The 17,462-nt window shown below is 40.7% G+C and overlaps 2 protein-coding genes across 2 annotated transcripts; both read left to right on the forward strand.

Moving 5' to 3' along the window:
* The first annotated feature begins 4,444 nt into the window (after positions 1–4,444).
* Positions 4,445–9,966, forward strand: riok2 (RIO kinase 2 (yeast)). The gene is made up of 10 exons (XM_087848704.1): positions 4,445–4,608; positions 5,989–6,127; positions 6,218–6,334; positions 6,465–6,640; positions 6,746–6,834; positions 6,953–7,144; positions 7,237–7,329; positions 7,474–7,905; positions 9,039–9,138; positions 9,460–9,966. The coding sequence occupies exons 1-10, from the start codon at positions 4,543–4,545 to the stop codon at positions 9,619–9,621; spliced, it is 1,566 nt and encodes a 521-aa protein (XP_087704830.1). The 5' UTR covers positions 4,445–4,542; the 3' UTR covers positions 9,622–9,966.
* Positions 9,967–10,795: 829 nt separating this feature from the next.
* On the forward strand, positions 10,796–15,935 carry LOC102783077 (protein limb expression 1-like). The gene is made up of 6 exons (XM_006784169.3): positions 10,796–11,020; positions 11,617–11,813; positions 12,431–12,571; positions 12,651–12,746; positions 13,683–13,760; positions 13,841–15,935. Exons 1-6 carry the CDS (start codon positions 10,945–10,947, stop codon positions 14,294–14,296), a joined length of 1,044 nt encoding a protein of 347 aa, XP_006784232.2. The 5' UTR covers positions 10,796–10,944; the 3' UTR covers positions 14,297–15,935.
* The last annotated feature ends 1,527 nt before the right edge of the window (positions 15,936–17,462 follow it).

The following is a 17,462-nucleotide window of genomic DNA, read 5'->3' on the forward strand; positions in this document are numbered from 1 at the left end:
GATGCAACTCAGTATTCTTCTTCCTCCAAACACGACGAGTTGAGTTTATACCAAAAAGTTCTACTTTGGTTTCATCTGACCACATGACATTCTCCCAATCCTCTGCTGTATCATCCATGTGCTCTCTGGCAAACTTCAGACGGGCCTGGACATGCACTGGCTTCAGCAGCGGAACACGTCTGGCACTGCAGGATTTGATTCCCTGCCGTTGTAGTGTGTTACTGATGGTGACCTTTGTTACTTTGGTCCCAGCTCTCTGCAGGTCATTCACCAGGTCCCCCCGTGTGGTTCTGGGATCTTTGCTCACCGTTCTCATGATCATTTTGACCCCACGGGATGAGATCTTGCGTGGAGCCCCAGATCGAGGGAGATTATCAGTGGTCTTGTATGTCTTCCATTTTCTGATGATTGCTCCCACAGTTGATTTTTTCACACCAAGCTGCTTGCCTATTGTAGATTCACTCTTCCCAGTCTGGTGCAGGTCTACAATTCTTTTCCTGGTGTCCTTCGAAAGCTCTTTGGTCTTGGCCATGGCGGAGTTTGGAGTCTGACTGGTTGAGGCTGTGGACAGGTGTCTTTTATACAGATGATGAGGTCAAACAGGTGCCATTCATACAGGTAACGAGTGGGGGACAGAAAAGCTTCTTACAGAAGACGTTACAGGTCTGTGAGAGCCAGGGATTTTCCTTGTTTGAGGTGACCAAATACTTATTTTCCACCCTGATTTACGAATAAATTCTTTACAAATCCTACCATGTGAATTCATGGATTTTTTTTTTCACATTCTGTCTCTCACAGTTGAAGTGTACCTCTGGTGCAAATTACTGACCTCTGTCATCATTTTAAGTGGGGGAACTTGCACAATCGGTGGCTGACTAAATACTTTTTTGCCCCACTGTATGAACAAGGCAAAGCTAATAGAGGAGGCAACATTTAAAGAACTGAAAGACAAGCTTGAAGAAAAACAAGCACAATTAGAAGACGTGGAGAAAAGATGCAAGAAACTTGCAACCTCCCCCCCCCCCAACTTTTTCAATTTCCCCCATCATCTCCTAATCCTCTGTTTCCTTTTGAGAACACAGGGTTGGGAGATGGGGGGGGGGACAATAAACACAATTGGCCACATTTTACATGTGTCAGATCAATGTCTTCATTCAACAATAGCTGCATGTGTGTTTGTGTGTGTGCATAATAACATGCTTAACTCTGTTAAGTCTCCGTTGTTGGTTAGTGTGTCTAACCTGTCTTGTTTCATGTCTGTGTGGTTCATGTTGTCGTGTTGTGTCATGTCTGCATCCTGTCATGTTTCCTATTTATTTTGAAAGTCTTGTTTCCATATTCTATGTGCTTAGTTTACACTTCCCTGTGGCGTCATTATGTTCATTCTAGTCAGCTGTTTCCTCACGTGTTTTTACTTCCCTGATCACCTCCTTTAGTCTTTGTGTTTCCTTTCAGTCTTTGTCAGATCATTTGTGTTACCACCCGTCTCGTCGAGGTTTTCTCGCATTTTTTTCCCCTGTTAATCTGCACCACACTGCAGCACAAAACCCTTGCCCCCTCCACCACCATTATTACCATGACCACCAAAACATAACTGTTTTAGGGCCCCCGCTAATGGGTCAACAAGTGACTTCTTCAATATTATCACTATTTTGCATTGTTCCATATTTGTTTGATAGCTTTTCAACAGTAACACTGATATAGCTTTTAACTTACTGTATTTTCCAACAGAATACAAATGACAAGCAAAGTTCTCTGGATCCAGATACATTGGAAAATGAGGGGGGGAAAGAGCAGGGAAAGATTTACCTTTAACTATCAGTAAACCAGAAACCTTTGATTCTGAGTTTAGACATATGTGGGAAAACATGGCAGCAACATCTTTAAAAAAGATGCCCACTGTGAAGCACTGTTCATATTTAAGCCAGGAAATAAGGAACAGCCAGCAGCAGAGGAAGGTTTTGGCCAGGCCATTGGCATCTGTCATCAGGTTCTCCATGTCTGGCCAGAGAAATGTCAACCACTGTTTTGAGCGGCTCTCATGAGGACATCAAGGCTGTGAAAAAAGAAAACCTTTGTCCCAATTTCCCACAAACTAGTGGTGCAAGCTTCAAAGGATGTCATCCAGTGAAGACAATTTGGAGACAAACTTACCAGCAAGCTGAACTCCAGCCTTCCGGTCTTGGTTAATGTAAGTAATTCAGTGATAATCCAGACTCAGGCTGGGAATAGCATCCATCCATCCATCCATCCATCCATCTATCTTCCACTTAACCAAAGACAAAAACTATTATGAACTACATAATATTGTTCACAGTTTGTGAACAAACTATCTTTTTGTTTATATAATGATGATGAGTTTCTATTGTCTTTGGATTTACAGGAAAGCTTTAGAACAAATGGTCAAAACATGATATAATTGTAAATGCATAGGTGCTATTATTAAGGAAGCACATTCATGTACCCTTTGCTAAAGTGGTTCTGTGTGTGTTATCATATGTGTTGCCAGAAAGATTCCTGCACCTTTAAACATCTTTTTCTAGAGCTTTTTGCCAGTCTTACTGTGTAGTTCTATACTCAACTTTCCCAAAGAGGCTCCAGTGTGTGGGAGAGCAGGATGAGTAATGTGTCTGTGTACCTAACCTGCTGTAAGGCATTCAAAAACCTGCCAGTAAATCTCTGTTCAACACTTTCTCCCACACACACACCTGACCTTCAGATTTCACAGGGTTGACACAGTGTTTCCTGCAGTTCAGCTTTTACAGATATTTCTTACTTTTTTTCAATAAAATGCGCTATGCTTTATTGTTCCTGTGCAAAACCTGTCTCTTATTCACAGCAGTGAGCTATCATGACAGCAGGACTCCATACCACTCTAAAACAGAGCGACAGTATATATTTTCATATATAATGTTAGCAAAATAAATAATAGTATTTATAACATTCAAACCTACTGCCATATTTTTATTCTATACTCTTTTACAAAACATTTATCTGGCCTTTTCATCAGGTGAGAAAAAGGTTTGGGTGATATTGGACCGATCGGTTGATGGAGTGAGTTGTCTACCAATTGGAAGGTCAGTGATTTGAGCCCTGAGTTGTCTACCAAGGCATCCTCAGATAAAATACTGAATCCTGATTTACCCCTGAAGCATCAATCACAGCATGACTGTGTGTGTGTTAGAAAGTGCTTAGGCTTAGATAAAAGGGGCGTGCGTGTGTGTGTGTGTGTGTGTGTGTGTGTGTGTGTGTGTGTGTGTGTGTGTGTGTGTGTGTGTGTGTGTTGTGTGTGTGTGTGTGTGTGTGTTTGGGTGAATGTTGAGGAAACCACTTTGCATGCTTAACTGTGTAGAAAGGCTCTATGAAAGTACCAGTCCATTTACCAGAGTTGAATTGCTTATAATAGGGAAAACACGAGTGTTACTAACAGAGATGGGCAGTAACGCGTTAATGTAATCCAATTACTTTTTTCAAGTAACGAGCAAAGTAAGGGATTACTATTGCAAAAAAGGTAATTAGATTACTGTTACTTTCCCGTGATCACGCTGCGTTATTGCGTTACTAAAACCTGATTAGTTTTTTCAAGTAACTTGACAACACTGGTTACTAATAACATTACCAGTGACCTTATTCTATCTTCCAGTAAGCCACTGTGAAGGTGAATCACACCTCATTTGTATTCCCTGGCTCTTTTTTTTTTTTACTTATTTTTGATTATTATTGTTGATTTGCTTCGATTCACCAAGAAAAAAGGCTGCAGAGGATGGTGAAGTGCAGGGACACCCGTCAGGTGAGTGCCTGGAGGTAGCAGGGGAGCGTTCTGATCAGTGGCAGGTAGACTTGAGAGTTCTGCTCACCCAGGGTAAGTACTGACCCAACTGACAAATGAGATAAGACTAGTATTTAAAAAAAATAAATCACAGCCGATGTTCTTCTTTCTATTAGTAGTTTGGGACTGAAGTAAGGGATTGAAGAGGATGTTTGGGGACACTGGATGTTTTAATATTTTAAACAGACTTTTAGTGTTTTTAAGGATTTGTGCAGATTGTGTCTACTAGAATTTTATTTTTATAGTTATATTTTAATTTCTGTTGCCCCCTGGCCATGACTGTTTTTATTCCTTATTTTATTATAAATAAACAACATTGTAATATGGAAAACTAGGGTGACACTAGGGGGGGGGCAAGAGATTATTTTAGGGTGGCACATGCCATCATATGCCCCTACAGTAGATGCAGCAGATGCAGTAGATGTGCCCCTGTGTTGGCTAATAAGAGTTAAAGCTGTGTCCCTCCAGCAGATCCAATCTGGCACGTTTCCATCTGCCGGAGGGACACAGTGGGCTCTGCTGTGATTGGAGGTCAGGGTACTTGCAGCAGGTTTGATCCAATCCGGCGTCAGTTTTTCTAGAGCCAGAAGTGACGTCTTTTCCGCTCCTAGAACTTCCGCCTTGCACGTGTGTTTACAAGGAATGTGGCACCTTTAGGTTAAGAAAGGCTTGAAGAGCTAGCTCAGTGTAACCGTGTGTGTGTCGGCTAAAATATGGGAAAGTTAAATGTTGTGATATTGAGATATTTATCCCGAGATGACTTCCGAGTCCTTACTGCGGTAAGTACAAAGCTAACTGTTAATTCGGTCCCAGTTGGTTAGCCTGTGCTAAGCCAGCGCTTGGTCAGCTGGTTATTGCTCATTAATGAACTTTTACACATGCCACTGTTACAGCAGCCTGCTAGATGTTAATGTAGTTGTAATGAAGGCGAGCACACATACACAGGCATTCATAGTTCGTGTCAGGTAAACGGAACATCGTTACAGTGTACTCCTGTGGTTTAGTGACTGATGGTGGATTCACAAGACGCATATTTAAAACAATTAATTTCAAAATATGAGTGTCAGTGGTAGAAATATTCTGAGTTTGGGATCTGTCATTAGTAACAAACAAACCACTGGCGACATTGGTTGCCAAGCATACGTACTTGTCCTGTGCACAGTAGCTCTGAAGAGTCGCTTCATCTGCATATGTATTAATCCTTGCTTTATCTACCTCATATCTGTAATGCCAAATTGCTGCTGCAGCACTTCAGTTACCCTATAGGGATTTGTCTGTCATTGAGGCTAATATGTTCCTTGTGATATGTGTTAGACCATTAAAGCAGCTTTCTTCTATAATTAGTGTTTGTTTTCAGTCTTTTAGGCACAAAATTAGGGTCCTGGGTTTTGCTGCATGCCCTCCTTCATTGATCTATGGATCATCGTGACCTATGACGTCTGCAGATGATATTATGAACTCTGTAGTAAAAGTAGGGAGCAGGTGGAAGAGAGTCTGGAGAGGGAGAGGTAGAGGTATAGGACAAGGACAAGGAATGAATGTGAGTAGAAGCAAAATGGTGGGAACAGCTCTCCAGGTTAAGGGAAAGTGGAGGTTTACAGTAAGACCTGATATAATGTATGATTTGGAGATAGTGGCACTAAAAACAGACAGGAAGCTGAGCTGGAGATGGCATACCTGAATATACTAAGATTGTTGTTGGGAGTGACCAGGAAGGACAGGATTAGAAATAAGTACATCAAAGTGACAGCTCAGGCTGAGCAGTTTGGAGACCAAGGTGGTGAGGCAAACTTGATACATGTGCAGAGGGCTAATAGATATATTGAGCGAAGGATGTTGAATATGGAGTGGCCAGCCAGGAGGTAAAGAAGATGACCACAGAGTATGGATCTAGTGAAGAAGGACAAGCAAAGATTGTGTGTCAATGGAGGATGCTAGGAATAGGGTGAGATGGAGGTATATGATCTGTTGTGGTGACCCCTGAAGGAAGTAACTGGAAGAAGAATTTAACATGCAAATTTTAAGGACATAGACAGAAAGAATGAGCAAAGGCTGTTTTTCCTGAAAGATACATTACAACGCAGATAAGCTTGTAATTTAATCTGTCAGCTCACTGGTGATGATAATTTTGATGACAATGATGATAATTTTTCACGCAGGTTGAGATGGGGATGAAAAACCATGAGATTGTTCCAGTAAGTCTTCTGTCTTCCATTGCAAGCCTCAAGCACGGTGGCTGCAACAAGATCCTCAGAGAGCTTGTGAAACACAAGCTCGTGGTCTATGAGCGCACCAAGAGTAAGAAAACTTACAAAAACACTAGCTTTGTCTCAGAAGTTATGATGTAAGTGATTAGCTTTCTAACATGATGGCGTGTGTTGATCTCAGCTGTCCAGGGTTACAAGTTGAATTATGGAGGATATGACTACTTGGCCTTAAAGACTTTGTGCGCCAGAGAAATAATCATTTCTGTTGGCAACCAAATGGGTGTTGGCAAAGAGTCGGGTAAGTGTTTTGTTTTTTAAATTTATAATCATAATGTGTTTTCTTTCAGGTTTTCAGGCTTTTACCGTCAATCTTTTATGTGCTCATGTTTATATAAATATTTCTTTCTTTCTGTTCACCTTGCATGTAGATATATATATTGTGGCGAGTCCAAGCGGAGAGCAGTATGCTCTGAAGCTGCACAGGTTGGGGCGTACATCTTTCAGGAATCTGAAGAACAAGAGAGATTACCACAAACATAGGAAGAACATGTCCTGGCTCTATCTCTCCCGCCTCTCTGCCATGAAGGAGTTTGCCTACATGAAGGTAATGAACCAAATGAGTGAGAGTCTGTTCTGGACCACTTACAAGTGTGATAGAAAAAACTGTTTTGTTGGAGGATTTTAATGTCTGTCTCCTCTTTAATCCCAGGCATTGTACGATCGAGGCTTTCCAGTTCCCAAACCTGTGGATTATAACAGACATGCTGTAGTGATGGAGCTCATCAATGGATATCCGCTGTATGTTAACAAGCCATTGATTTCCTCTTTTTGTATGTATATTAAAATAGAAATAACGTACTGTTCCTACTGGGGGGGGTTTCTTCCATAATTTGTGTGCATTGTCTCACTCTGCTAGGTGTCAGGTTCATGAATTACAGGATCCATCAGCCCTGTACAGTGAGTTCATGGACCTCATAGTCAAACTGGCCAATCATGGCCTGATTCATGGAGATTTTAACGAGTTCAACCTCATGTTGGATGACCAGGACCACATAACAATGATTGACTTCCCTCAGATGGTGTCTACATCACACCCCAATGCTGAATGGTGGGTTTATTTGCTTGAGTTTTAAAGTTGGCAGTTAAAAATATCAAAGCATACAACTTATAATTGTCCACTTTTACGACTCCTTTTTGTAGGTACTTTGATCGGGACGTCAAATGTATCCGCGACTTCTTTGCAAAGCGATTCAATTATGAAAGCGAGCTCTTTCCAACTTTCAAAGACATCAGGTAACTGCTTGTACTTTATTTTAGTTAAAACATAACAAACATGTATGAATACAGGGAACTGAATTACATTTTAAATGGTAAATGTGGAGGTCAGACTCTGAACTGAAAAGCAGTTCTAACATGATCTCCTGTTTCTTTCCAAAGGCGGTCATATTCTCTAGATGTTGAAGTCTCAGCCAGTGGCTTTACGAAAGACATGGAGCGAGATGGTGCATTGCTACACCCAGCTGGACCTGAGGACGATGAGGAGGAGGACGACGATGACAATGACGACGAGGATGCCAAAGAGGCAACAGATGAGGAAAGAGAGGAGGCTGTGGACATGGAGGAATATAAACATGCAATGCTGGAACTGGAGGGATTGCGAATCAGCGAAACACCTGCAGAGACACAAGAACAGGACGGTGAAAAGAGTAAGAACAAGGTTCAAGAGGATCAAGAGACTGAGACTGCATCTTCGCCTCCAGGTGATGAAGAAACAGAGAAGCAGTTAGATGAAGAATTGGAGGAAGCAGAGGATGAGTTCCCAGCGCTGGCAGATCTTTCTGCCTCCAACAAGGAGTTTAAACCTTTCAGGTAAAAGCAGTGGATAGCCAACACAATAAAACCCCCAAAATGAAGATTATTCTTTGATGATTATGTGCCACTATTAGATAAATGGTACTGCAGGAAAACGACATATGGGAAATATAAGACAACTGCTGATGAACTGCTTAGCTCATCTGTGTGGTATGTCCTTTTATGTGATCATTTGTGTTTTGTAATGTTCAAATAACTCTGCAGCTGGTTAATAAAGCCCCAATCATAGCAGTCTAAAGACCAGTCACAGACCTTCTGGCAACCACTGGTTAGTAAATTTTGTTGTACCTGACAGGTTGACAAGTAGTTGTGGGGGTTGCTGGTAATCTAAAATCAGTTGCTAAACCCTATTGACACAGGGCTAGATACTTGTCTGTGATCCTCTGGCAGCTGCCACTTGCAAGGGAAAAGGGTGTTTTCTGCAATCGGTCAGCAAGTGTTTGCTGGCACTCACTAGTGTGAAATCGGTTGTAAAGAGGTATAGTACTGCACTGAAACCTTCTTGTTATTGCTTTGGTCACTGCTACATTTACAAGTACTTTAGACAAAAGATGCCAAGTTTTCTGCAAACAGTCAAACTACGGTAGTGAAACTATGTAAGACTAATGGAACATTTTCCTTTTGAAACGTGTTGGTGGTAACAGTAATCTGCATCGTAAACCTTGAAGCTGTGCATTCGTTTTTGGTTTGTCCCATGCTTTTTCAAGTTTCAGTACAGCTCAGAGTAAATGGTGAGTGTTTGAGGACAAGTCAGTGTCTTCCATGCAAACTACAGGCAACTGCAGCAACCTGCTAGCGATCAGAGCAGTTAAAAGGTTTCTTTCTGGTGCAGCAAAGCAGACTAACGACAGGCAACAACCACTCGGCAACCTGTCAGAGAATATACATTTTTCCCTAGTAACCAAAGCAGTCTCTTATCCCGTGGATCTGAGGCTTTAATAGGATTGTTTGGCAAACTATTATTGAGACAAGCCAGAATTTTTTTTTTCTGAATTGTTAGTGAATTATAGAGACAATGACTCAAAATTTATGCTAATTTGTGACAAATTGAGCTGGTTTAATGAAGTATGTACATTACATTACAGTACATTTATGTGCTTTGCTATGATGTAATTTTTATCTCCCTGCAGAGATGCAGATAGTCTTCTACAAATTGTAGAGCACAGGAGGAAAAGGACAGACAGTGAGGCCACAATGGGAAGCACAGGGAGCTGCTCTACCATACCACCAGTAAGTATAACATAGATTTACACTGTTGATATATCTGGTTGACAGGGACACTCTGTTAATCTACCCAGTAACCAGAAACATGGTGACAGATTTGATATCTTCATTATTTGGAAGTTTCAGCCAACGCTGCAGCAGACACATTATACAGTTTTGGGGAAAATCTTAAAATGTCCCATAGGTGTTGCTAAAGAGCTTCAGTTTGTAAGAAGGTGAATTAACACAGAAACAACATGCCAGCACAGTGTTGTGTCTGACTTTCAGAGACAGGAGGTGAGTATATTCATCTGTTATGACCTGTTGTTGTTATCGTGTGGCCTGCAGGAGGTAATCCGTCAGAAGGTGCGGAGGCAGCTCACCAAACAGCAGAAGGCGGCGCAGAGGAGACGTCTACAGAAGGGTGAGGCCAACTTGGAAACCAAATCCAGGAGGGAAAACCAAAATAACATCAAGTCTAGCATGGAGACCAGCGAATTCTGGGGATAAAGAGAACAGCATTGATGAAATTCATGTTAACACCCTTTTTCTTTTTTTTTCTTTTTTTGGGCTTTTTAAAATTTTTTGTCTGTTGTAAACACCATTAATAAATACTGTGTATTTATTCAAAAACTCAGCTTATTTGAATCATTACAGAGAAATCAAAGTGGAGGTCACATAAAGTGAAAACTGTTTTGGATGCTGTTCTCATAAAATCTCTTGGTTTTCTTTTTGAACTTAAGTAAAATTTTGTTGCTTGCATACACAAATATGGACTGCTTAATATAGCAAAACAGTGTGATTAAACTATGGAAGTGTTTTTCTTATTAAATAAAGGCACTTGTTTTCACAAAACACTTGTTATTTATCATTGTGTTAGTGCTGCATTTTTTGTGTGTGTGCTGATACCTACATGAGCTCTACAGCAGATTGAACAATGTTAATTAGCTTCCTGTTACAGAGTCAAAGGCTCATGCTCAGTCTGGATGTGCTGCTTACAAAGTGACTAACGTGGACAGGGATTTAAAATTCAAATGGTGCACATTCATAGAGAGCACACACCAACGCATTAATCATGAAAGGGTGACGGAAATGCATGGGCTACATATTGAGGCAGTCCGAAGGAAGAAAACGAAACATGTTTTCTTCAAATTCAGTTAATTTATGCGTAGGAGGCTTTCAGAGAGCGTCTGAATTCACACATGAACAATGGCCTTTCATAGTGAACAGAGTGAGTGAAGCTCAGTGGGCCCAAATTTGCGTGTGAAGTCAGAAATATCCCACCCCCCACATATCCAAAAAAGGCCTGGGTAAAAATTTTTGCTGTAATACTGAGAACGGGCATTTTTTTATTTTTAAGCTGGACCTCTTCACATAATTTCCTCTTCTGTTTTTTTTTTCATTATAAAAAATTGTGGTTTCAACTTGGCTGCTAGGTCGAGTTTAAACCGTCCGACTGTGCTCAAGGATTAGGCAGCTGCACAGCCCCAGAGGAGGGGCTCAGCATTCCAGCTCTGCACCTCTGTGTGTGTGCATGTACAAGAGGACCGAGGGGCCCTCTGAGCTAATTGGCAGAGAGGGTGACAAAGGTGGTCTGCTTCAAAAGAGAAGCCCTGGCGAGATGGTCAAACAGACGAGGAGGAGGGGGATTTGGGGAGGTGGAGAAAGGGGAGTGGAGGTTCCTTCTAATTTTGAGCCATGGTGACGGTGGTGGCTACTCAGTTACTACTCGACTTAGCTACTCAGAGTCAGACGTGCTGTTTTGGTGGATCATTTTAATAAGAGAATGGTCTGAACGTGTTTGAGGCAGCAGGAACTAAATGCTGAGAGAAGATGAGTGACGTGAAAGTGGAGGAGAGCATCATGTCGTACTTATCACAAACTGAGACTGGCGCCGGCCCCAAAGACTGTGAGTAGGCAAGAAGCTTTGTGACAAACTTACAGGTTAGTTTCAACAGCAAAGAAGATATTAGAGCACAGCTACAAGTCTTACTGCTTAACAGTGGTTTTTACCACTAGCAAGGACATAATGCATCACATTAAAAGAAAGTCAGGGGAGTGTTTCATTGTTTTACTTTGTTACATTTCCTCTAAAGCTCAAATAAATGCGAGTTAAGTTCTCCCTGTTGCCATAAATGGCCCTAAAGTGACTTTCCTGCCACGAAGTAAAGGACCCTGGGAACATTTAAACCCATTTCTGGGTCAGAGTGAGCACAAAAGTGTTCGGAAATGCTGATATTGTCAAGTGGTGAGGTGCTTCCCTTCAGTTCCCGAGCCTACTTAAATATAAGCTGTCTGGGTATGCAGATAAACACAGATGTCTGATTTCTATTTTTAAGTCAAAATTTCTGCTCAGCAAGTGTGATGACACAGGAGAGTTAGCAGAATGATATAAAGGAACCCCAGACAGATGAATAACATCTCCTTGATACAAACGCAAGAATTCCTAACAGTGGCCTTTCACAAACATTTTCAATCTTCGTGCTGACATGCATGTATGTGCAGTAAACGTGGTGGCCATTCTTCATAACTTCTGGGAGCAGAAGCAGCTGAATGGTTCCTCCAGTGACTCGGATGGTTTTGGTGGGAAGGGAGCTGGCCAGACAGAGAGCCTGCTGTTGTACGAATCTGCACCTTCTCCTGGACCTCCGTACGTCTGCTATGTCACGCTTCCTGGAGGAAGCTGTTTTGGTAACTATAAGGTGTGTTTGACATCAACAGTGCTCTAACAACACTTTCATCTAATGTGCTTATATGAATAAACAGCTGTTATCCTTAAAGCCCTACAGGAAATATATCACTATATGCTAAAGGTTGAGTACATAAATAACAGAATTAGAGCAAGTAATAGTAATAACCAGTATTAACTTATGCTACATTATCACTTATTTCACTTTTTAATAATATTACAAAATTCAATTCAACAAAATTACCAGCAAATAAAAGCCATAGCAAGCTTTTATACAAAATGTTATTCTTTTGGTTTTATAGAAGTGTTATAGAATCAAATTTCACATTGTCACACTGAATTTAAAAGTCGTTTTAAAATGATGTTGTTCAGTTTAAATCTCACGATGCTTCTCAATGGGCTCATTGTGATCCAGACAGCAGCCCCCAGCTCAGAGGCAGCATATGATTGGGTATCTGTGAATTCCTAATCTCAATAGTGATGTGAGTTCAGATCCCATGATTAGCTGCAGTCAAGTGCAAAATTATCAAAAAAATACAAGACTGGGTGCCCATTTATGGACATGTGGACGCAGCCTGAGGCCCGCACACTCCTTTTGACGCACTTTGCTGGTTTTCTGCTCATACTCAGGTGTGTGAAACTCAAGCAGAAGCTCGGAGGGACGCGGCTCGTGTGGCTCTGATGAACTCACTTGTGAATGAGTTGCCATGTCGACGCATTGACCCTGAGTTCATCGCTCATAGTTTGTGTCAGGCGGCCAGAGACAGTGCTGTATGTGTAAGCTAGTTCAAACACACATTATTACAACTTGTATGTCTCAGTATTAACAGGCTTTGTGATGCGTTTAAAGGTTTCTGTAGAAGATGCGTGTGATTCGGGTACCAGTATAGGAACCTACAGTTTGCTGCTTCACTCCTACATTGGAAGGAGCATGCTGGAGTTCCAGGTAAAGAACAAAGAAACATTCATTTCTTTTGCTTTACATAAATATGGCTTCATGACTAGATAGACTGAAAGATCCCAAGCATTACACTTACAATGTAAAGTGCCACTTTGCACTATAAATAGAGTGTTTATAATAACACCCACAATTTAAGTATCAACAGTTTATTATAAGGCAAACATTTTAAAAACATCGCCACCCACAGGGTGGCAATTCTGCCCTTCCTTGGAATCGTTTACCCCTCTGGTCTGCTCTTACATATCTCTCAGACCCTGTGTTATTAAACACCTAATATTTCTACCTTTTGTATAAATAAGCACATGCCTGCAGACAGAGGGGTTATTAGTAGAAGGAAATGGGGTCATTATCATTCCTGCTAAAACTCAACTCATAGAGATGGATTGTGTCCAAGTAATACACACACTATCCACATGCACATGGACTGAAATGTAGTCACACTTGTGCACAGGTCTGCACGCAGCATTGAGTATAAGCTTTGCAGCTGTCACTAGAATGTATAATTTATAATTGCAGTTAATGCAGGAGGTGTCAAATGGTTTCATAGTGCAGCACAATTGTAAACAGAGCAGCAGGTACAACACGGATGTCAACCTGAAACAACTTTCCATCTGCGTCTAATTATGTTGGTTTAAGTTAATGTATGGACTCTCTGTTTAAGAGTAATGTCACTAGTTTCCCAACACATGGCAGCTGTTCACCCAGTTGGTGTTTTATAAATCGAGGTGAAACATACCTTGTGCTTGAGGATTTGTGATAGGTTTGTCATACCAACCACTTACATGTAATAAATATTCATATTTTTGTCTTTGTCAAACTTACAACGCTAATCTGGTTTGTTAGGTTTAACTCATTACTCGTGGAGCTGCATTAAACTTTCCTTTCTGACTGTGTTTCTTTCTCAACCTCATCTTTCTGTAGGAGATGATGACAATTTTCCAGTTGTTGCACTGGAACGGGACTCTGAAAGCTCTGAGGGAAAGACAGTGCTCTCGACAGGTATGGGTCCTGCTTGATTAAGTGTCAGCATCTCCGTAGCTATGAAGTGATGATGGCCTATTTTCTCTCCTCCATCTCAGAGTGTGATTAGATATTACTCTCAGCGAGGACTTGATGAGTACGTGCGCAGCAATATGGCTCTGGATTGGCTCGGACGGGAGCAGAGATCACCGGGTCTCATCGGAGCTGAGTTGCAGGTGGTGCAGAGGGAGCTAGTGTTGGCCCGGCGTCGAGGCGTAGAGCTGCGCTTCTACAAGGAAAAGACAGAGATCCTTAGCTTGGCTCTCAGCCAAGCATACATTCACCACACACCTGAGGTCTTCAGCCATTCACTGAGTCGCAAATACAAGCAAGAGCACCTGCCTTTAGACACATTTTACAGCCAGGAAACAGAAGCCCAGCGAGCCCCACCCTTAAGCCATTTGCCACCTGTCCATAAAAACACACAGCAAGCAGTCTGTGAAGCCTCTGGACTCTCTGATAGTCCTTCACCATGCTCAGAGCAAACAGTTGAGCCTTTAGATGACTTTGAATAAACTGAATCACAAAGTAGAGGATGGGCAAAACATATTGCCATTTAACTCTATACCTCCTAAAGGCCCACTAGGATTAACCATGAAGCTCTTTTCTGTCATATTTTACACATGAGAAGTTAGTGAGGGTATTCTTTGCCTATGCAGCTAAAAAACTGTTCTACATCTACATTTGCTACACAGAAGGCAACTAGAATGTTTTTTGTCAGCATGACTGAGAGTTTAAAAAGAGGTTTTACAAAATTGGGTCGAGGTGTTATTATGATGCCCAACCATTATTAACATACAGTTTAGTTTGTGACTAGAAAAGTATGGCTCACTGTAATGTATAAGCAGCTTTAACAACAATAAATGTAGCATTCAAGTGATTTAGATTAAATAGTAGAAAACTTAATTACATTTTTAACATGGACATCAGTTTTTTATTTGTTTTTGGGGTTTTTTATGAAGAGCACTCTGTCACTGTCCTACATTTTATTTATGCACATTCTTGTAGCAATGTAGCATGCACAGTCACAAAAAAGAACATTTTCATAGCACTCTATGCAGTCCTACCTAAAGCACCTCTAGCAGCAGTAACTTGATTTTATCAGTCCTTTTTTACAACTTTGCTTTAGTTCATTTAGGTTTGTTATCATTTGTTATCCACAGCTCTCTTGAAGTCCACCTGCAGTATTTCAATCAGGTTTAGGTCTGGACTTTGACTCGGCCACTAAACACATTGATTCTTTCCTTTTTCAGCTATTCTGTTGTAGATTTCCTGTTGTGCTTGGAATCATTGTCCTGGCACGTGACACAATTTGATCAAAGTTTTAGAGTTCATGGTGGACTCAGGGACTGCAAGGTGCCTAGGTCTTGTGACTGCAAAACAAGCTTAAACTATCACCCTTCCACCACTGTGGTGACAGTTGTGTTTGTGCTGATATGCTGCGTTTGGGCTTTGCCAAATGTAGTGCTGCGCATTATGAACAAATAGCTCCACCTTGGACTCATCTCTCAAGAAGATTTGTCATTTGTTCTGATGCAACTTTGCAAACCTAAGCTGTGCTGTCATGTTCTTTTTAGACAGAATAGGCTTTCCCCTGGCAAACTTTCCAAACAACTTATACTCTTTCTGTCTTTCTTTAATTGTAACACTGAACATACTGAGGCCAGTGGAGTCTTTCTGTTTGTCAGTTAATCAAATGCATTTGATTAACAGCACCTGGCTGCCGCTCACCCTTTTAGTTCCTATGGAAGCAGTCAGGGTGTCCTTAGTTTTTCACGGGAAATCAAAGACTGCTTAGACACTCTTTTTCACATGACTCTATGTAAACTTGTTCTCCCTGCTTCACTCCTCCATGCATGTCTAGGCTGCCATGTAATGTGTCAGTTTTTTTTAAGAACAGTGAAAGATCCTGACCTATTACATGTTATTTGATTGTTTTACATTGATAAAGGACACATAGCAAATGCATAGTTCAGGGGAAACGTTAATTTTGTCATTTTAAAAGTACATTTCAAAATGAATGTTTTTTTCTGCCCTCATAACCTGTGACTTTTTTGTTTGTTTGTTTTAAATATCCGATGTGTCATTTCAGACTGTGATAATTTGATTATGTCATAGTGCATTAGTCAAATTTTAGATTTTAAGTATGTTGATGGAGGAAATTATGCAGTGATTCCACTAACTTGCAGATAAAGACATTTATGACTTTGTAGTGAGTGAAAATAATTATCTAAGGCAGGAGTGTCACACGTACAGCCAGCGGACCACATCCGGCCCACCAGAGAATTTCATATGTCAATTATCAATGGCCCGTCAGTATGCAGGAGCAGGCAGGGGTGAGACTTTATATTGATAGGCACACCATGCAAAGACAGACTGTCATCATACCATTATGCGAAACAAGGAATAGGGACTGATGTTCAGTCGTATAGGCCAGGTACACAAGGAGACCGAAGTTGGATTTAAATGCAAGGGTGTCGGGAAAAGGTGAAAAAACGAGCGAAGACCAGCGGTGTGTGATACTGTAAATTTAGGTATTAATGATACCAAATAAATAGAGGGCCAGTATTGCCAGTACCAGTACTGATACCGATACTTTTAACTTAAAGGCAGTTTATGTAGGGAAGAGTGCTGTGTAATGATTTATGAGATAAATCATGATGAATTTGCAAATTCTGATTTTAACTACAACTAAATCTGTGAACAATTAGTTAACACAACAAAACACACCCCTCAGCTTTTCATATATTTTGAAACTGGGTTTATTGAGACCTGGAATGTAAATGTTTATGATTTGATTAGGCTGATGATCAATAATGGGTCAATGACCCTCCTAGGGACACTCCCAATAAGGCTTAAAAATCTGGGACTCTTCACCAACCACTCTTAGGATTAAAGAAGCTTCTTGGACAAGAGATGAAATATCTTCAATAAACTTAAAGAAGTCCAGTCGCTTTTCTTCCCAAGTTCCTTAGATTGCTTATAAAGCACTTTGGGTCCTCTTCTGTAGTTTAAATGTGTTATAGGACCTAAATAAAATAGACATGACACTCACTTTCAGATATTTTTCATAGTGCATGTTTGAGGTATATTTATTTATTTCCTAAAAAATGATCCATTTAACACAATTAAGTGGGCTACATGCCGAACTTAAAGGATTGAAACAAAGTATCGATTCTATTACGATAATATAGATCTGATACCAATACCAGCATTGGTATCTTTTATCGATATCTGGATCGATCTGCCTATCTCTAGCAAAAAAGTAAAATAATCAGCAACTGGCTGTATTTCAATGATATCGGAGACTGCAAAGCTGAGTCCAGAATTAAAAAAAATCAGAGCTGGATACAATGATACCCGTTTTTATTTTTAGCCATTTTCCATTGTGGAGGGCTAAAGGTTTTACACTTGTCCATACCTTAAACCTCACGTGTTGTCCCTAGTAGTAAATGCATAATAAGGCTTTTAGGAAAACACTTAATAAACATTTGCTGCCTTGAAAAGACTCAATTTACATTGCAGTAGTATGAATATTACATAAAATAAACTATATACAAGGTGTCTTTGAACAGGAGCGATTCATAAATGTCTGCATGTAGCTTAGAGCCATTTGGCGCAGTGTCTTACAGTTTCTTACAGTTTAAGTCCAAAGAGTCGTGCTGACACGATTCTTTGTTT

Source organism: Neolamprologus brichardi, chromosome 12 (genome assembly GCF_056152115.1).
Source record: "Neolamprologus brichardi isolate AB-2024 chromosome 12, ASM5615211v1, whole genome shotgun sequence".
Taxonomy (NCBI): domain Eukaryota; kingdom Metazoa; phylum Chordata; class Actinopteri; order Cichliformes; family Cichlidae; genus Neolamprologus; species Neolamprologus brichardi.